Source organism: Hydra vulgaris, chromosome 03 (genome assembly GCF_038396675.1).
Source record: "Hydra vulgaris chromosome 03, alternate assembly HydraT2T_AEP".
NCBI classification, from domain to species: domain Eukaryota; kingdom Metazoa; phylum Cnidaria; class Hydrozoa; order Anthoathecata; family Hydridae; genus Hydra; species Hydra vulgaris.
In genome coordinates, this window is record NC_088922.1 from 24,636,632 (window position 1) to 24,641,529 (window position 4,898).

General features: G+C 29.6%; 1 protein-coding gene across 2 annotated transcripts; it reads left to right on the forward strand.

The window, feature by feature from the left end:
• Window positions 1-626: 626 nt before the first annotated feature.
• Window positions 627-3,589, forward strand: LOC136078040 (uncharacterized). Of its 2 annotated transcripts, XM_065792722.1 has the most exons (4): window positions 640-904; window positions 1,524-1,647; window positions 1,798-1,899; window positions 1,984-3,589. In XM_065792722.1, exon 4 carries the CDS (start codon window positions 2,001-2,003, stop codon window positions 2,736-2,738), a length of 738 nt encoding a protein of 245 aa, XP_065648794.1. In that variant the 5' UTR covers window positions 640-904; window positions 1,524-1,647; window positions 1,798-1,899; window positions 1,984-2,000; the 3' UTR covers window positions 2,739-3,589. The 2 variants fall into 2 exon arrangements, with proteins under 2 accessions (XP_065648793.1, XP_065648794.1); XM_065792721.1 differs by having other exon boundaries at window positions 627-904; window positions 1,798-3,589.
• Window positions 3,590-4,898: the final 1,309 nt, after the last annotated feature.

Genomic DNA, 4,898 nt, shown 5'->3' on the forward strand with positions numbered 1-4,898 from the left:
TTTAGACATTTTACAGCAAAACAAAAATGAATAAAAAAAATTTTAATAAACAGTGTAAATAAATCTGACAATGCTATATAAATAAAATAAAATTTCGTGTAAACAAATCTGACGTTACTATATAGTAACGTCATATATATAAATATATAGAATCTATATAATTTATATATAAGATAAAAACAAAAATTAAAACGTTTCATAAAGCGTATTTTACAATAAAATAAAAGTTCTAAATAAAGATTACAAAGTATCAATTAGAAGTACAATTTAGTACAATTTAATTTAGTACAAATTAGTAGTACAAAAGAAAAATTTTATTTTATCTATTGATGACTACGTTATCAATAGATAAAATAAAATTTTTCAGCTTATATTTGAAAGTGGGATAAGTGTGAAATATATCAAAATTTGACAAAACAATCTTATTCCAAAGATACGCACTGTGGACCAGAGTGACCGCCAGGTTAAGTTGTTCCCCAGGTCTGATTTTTCTTTTTCAATAGTTGGGTATACATTAGTAGACACCATTTATGACATTAAAAACTTCTGAGTGATTGGACAAAGTCAAAAAAAATTTGCTCATATTTTTAGCCATAAAAATCTTAATAAATTAGGTGAAAACTCGGTTGAAAGTCCGCGAAATTATTAAATTGTATATACAATGGCGGACTGTTTACATAAAACGTGAGCTGTTTGTCTTACACAGTTCGGGAAAAAGTCATCTAAAATTCAAAAGATCACTCCAGCAATTGAAACAAAGATAAAAACTTTCGTCTGGAGTCAGTATAGTTTAGATGTAACCAACTATCCCAAGGTTATTTGTAACAATTGCCACAGAAACCTCTATGATCTCGACAAGAACAAGGTGGAGTACCTAGGGAACTGGATAGTGAAGATATCCAAGGTAAAATTCATGTTAATCTGTTTTTTTATGTATAATAATTATTATTAATTTCTAGTTAATACTTTGTTATATTTACAATCACACAGTTTCTTAACTAAAAATATAGAACAGATTTTTTTTTTAATACATGTTATTACAACATTTACTTAGTACATGTTATTAATACATATACATGTATTAAAAAATAATACATGTGTTATTAAAAAAACTTTCAGTTTTTCTATTGTATGCGTAGACTTAAAATGTATATAACTTTATATATTATATATACAGCACGATAAGTATATGTATATACATATACTTAGTTTAAGTATGACATGCATGGAAGTATTTGAGTATAATATGTATGTATGTAGACTACATACATACTACATACATACTACATATATACTACATTGTAGTATATAAATATTAGTTATACAAAACATGTATATAAGGTTGTATAAGATAAACAACTAATTACTATTTATTTATTAACTATTTATTTACTGTTTACAGTGTAAGCTTAAAATTTAATTATATAGTATATATAGTTAAACTTACATAGTGTATAGTAAAATACCATTTAGTATGCTAAAATAATATCACTTACTGATCAATATTTTTTCCATTATTTTAGATTGATAGATTGCATCTTAGAAGATCATCAAATATCAAAGACATTGTTGATGAAATCAGTGCTTCTAATGATTCTGAACATGCAAAGTCTTCCAGACTATGTTCAACATGCTTTGGCTTTGTAGGTTAGAATTGTATTATTATTGTTGTTTTATTTTTTCATATATATAATGCTTCATATATATAATGCTTCACATAACAAAATTTATTGTACTTAATAAAATATTTAGTTAATTAAAAATTTTGTTCATTTGTTTTCAAACAAAAATATTTAGTGCAAGGAGTGGCTCATATCTGTACAGAGAGCAGAGCTGTGAACAATCTCATTGAAGCGGCAGAACAGCTTGGACCTAAATATTTAGAACGGGTAGCCTCAGGCAAGTATATTAAGCTGTTCTTTAATATAAATACATATTTAAAATTCCAAATAATAAACATATTTTATTTATGTATGTTGCCAGGTATACTTAAGCACAAGATGGAAGCTGAAAATATTTGTAGAGGACAGAAGTTTCAGTTGGCTACTCAAGGGTCTCCTTTGAACATTGTGGTTGGAACTCCTGACAAAAAAACTGACCGAATTGAGCTGAAACAGGTGTCCTTTGGTACTGTTATGGAGTTGGTTAAATCTCTTGAGCTTTCAAAAAATCAAACAAAGAATTTTTGTTCCAAATATAGATCTAGTATGGGAACTCAAACCTGTATTGAAGCGAACATCTTTGAAAAAATTGAAGCTCTCCATAACCGTATAGATGAATTTTACACTTCTAAAGAAGTAGGTTTTATGGATGGAGAAGAAGCCATTACTAGAACATTGGTTCATGTAAAAGATACATCTACATTTATACAGCACGTCATTACAGAAAGAGGAATAGATCCACATGACTCCATATTGAGAACAGCTATGGATTCAGGTCAGGGATTCCTTAAAGTTACTGTAAATGTGTTTAATCCCCTGGAAAAAACTTCTTCAGATTCAGAACTAGATGATGCTGGAGTAAAAAGATCCTTTCTTATAGCAATTGTTGAGGGGGTTTCTGAAGCTAACGATAATCTTTGGAAGCTTATTGAGCCCCTGAATTTAAACAATGTAAAGTTTTACGTTGCATTTGATCTAAAATGTGCAAATTCAGTGTTTGGAATTAGTAGTCATGCTGGGAAATACAGTTGTTTATATTGTGAGGGATCCTGCGCTCTTGAGCCTGGAATTAAATGAACACTTAGGTCATTGGATGATCATTATAACAACTTTACCCTTGACGGAAAGAAGAAGTCAAAAATGTCACACTTTAAAAATGTTACAAATCCAAGACTTTTGTACAAAGAGGAAGATCCTGAAACTCTTCTCGAAGAGTTGGTTCCTGTTCCTGAGCTCCATGTTCTAATGGGAATAGTAAATAAACTTGCAGTACTTCTAGTCAGTGTATGGCGTTTGTTTGAGAAGTGGTTACAATCAAACTACATCATGTTTCGAGGATACCAAGGCATAGGGCTTGACGGAAACAATGCAAGCAAGTTCCTGAAGTTGGTGGATATACTTGAAAGAGATATTATAAACAATGGAAAATATGACTTACTACCAATAGTAAACTGTGTTAGAAAGTTTAAATGCCTTCAAGCAGAAGCATTTGGTATGGTAGCAGGGGATAACATCAGCACTGCTGTTCTGGAGTTTAAAAAGTCCTATGCAGATTTGATTGAATACGTGCATGCCACATTTGAGGGTATCAAGCTCAGTGTCACATGGAAAGTTCACATAGCAGTATGTCATATACTACCTTTTCTTCATTCTACTGACTGCGGCCTAGGAGTTTACTGTGAGCAAACAGGAGAAGCTATTCATCATGAATTCAAAAAAACATGGAATAGATACAAACGAAGAGTTAACCATATAGATTATGCAAAACGACTAAAATCCAGTGTTGTCGAGTTTGCATCAAAAAACATTAAATAAACTGAATAATTATATAATTTAATTTAATGTTTATAATTTCAAGTATATATTGTAAAGTATATTATTTATAGATTTAGACTTATATTATAACTAGTTAACATAAAGCTTTTTTACTTTGTGCTTTTATTTGTATAGGATAAGTTACACCTATTTTTTAATTTTTTTTTTTCAATTTTTTTTAACACCCTAGAAGTTTTAAATGTTATAAATAGTGTCTTCCCAAAATGTTATAAATAGTGTCTTCCCAAAATGTTAGAAATAGTGTATACCCAGCTATTGAAAAAAAAAATCAGACCTAGGGAACATTTTAATCTGGTGGTCACTCAGGTCCACAGTGATAAGTATAGCTATTTTTTGATTTTTTTGTCTCATTTTTTTTTAGAAAATACTAACACCCCAGAAGTTATAAATGTTATAAATGGTGTCTACTAATGTATATCTAGCTATTGCAAAAAAAAAAATTAGACCTGGGGAACAACTCAACCTGGCGGTCACTCTGGTCCACAGTGTACGGTGCGCGATAAGCAATACAAAACTTATTAAACTTGGTTTGACAAAAAGGTTCATATATGAGAAAATTATTTCTAAGTGTATATTTATTGGTTTTTCACAAAAGAGATCTTTAAAGACAGATAAGGATAAGTCATTTTTCCACAAATACATAAAGCATAAGACATTAAACACATTAAGGGGTATACTCCCCCATAAATTAAAAAAAAATCAAAAAAAAAAAAAACTGATTTAGATAATTTAATAAATGGGGGTTTCAGAAATCATAATGGTTTTACCTAAAAATATCTATAAATACCAAAACTTTTTGTTTTTGAGAGTTAGGTACAAAGAAGAGAAAATTTGGTACCCCTAATAAAATCACTTGTAAACCAAAACAACGTATTGATTTCACAAGTAAAAAGCATTTTTGACTTCTTTTAAGACTTGTTAACAATATATTTTTGGTATATCAAGACTAAGTTCGTTTTTGTTGATTAGTAGCTCATTTTTTGTCGCATTTTCTTGCCAGAAATTGTATACTTTTTAGTTTTCAAACATGGTTAAAGCTGATCGAATTAAAGTAAGAACTAAGCGAGCAGGCAAAAGAAAGAAGATTTTTAATAGAAAAGTTTTACGTAGCAGTGTGAGTGTAAATAATGTAAATTTTCCATCTTTGAGTGTAAATATCGAGTTACCTGTAAATAGTCAAACTGACATCTTCGATACGCCAAGCTCTTCTCTTCGCAAAGTTTAGGCAGTCATTAACTCAACATCAAAAAAATATACCAATACTAAAAACAAAGTTTTGACAGGATATAGAATTATTGATTGTTCGATTTTGTCTGATGTTATTAGCGTTTTGAGCTGTCCAACTTGTTTCCAAACGACTTAAGCAATCATTGAAAACAAAAGCAAAAAGCAAGGACTTGC

Coding starts and splice junctions, on each gene's coding strand:
- LOC136078040 (XM_065792721.1), top strand. CDS start 1,974: ATGTTGCCAGGTATACTTAAGCACAAGATGGAAGCTGAAAATATTTGT.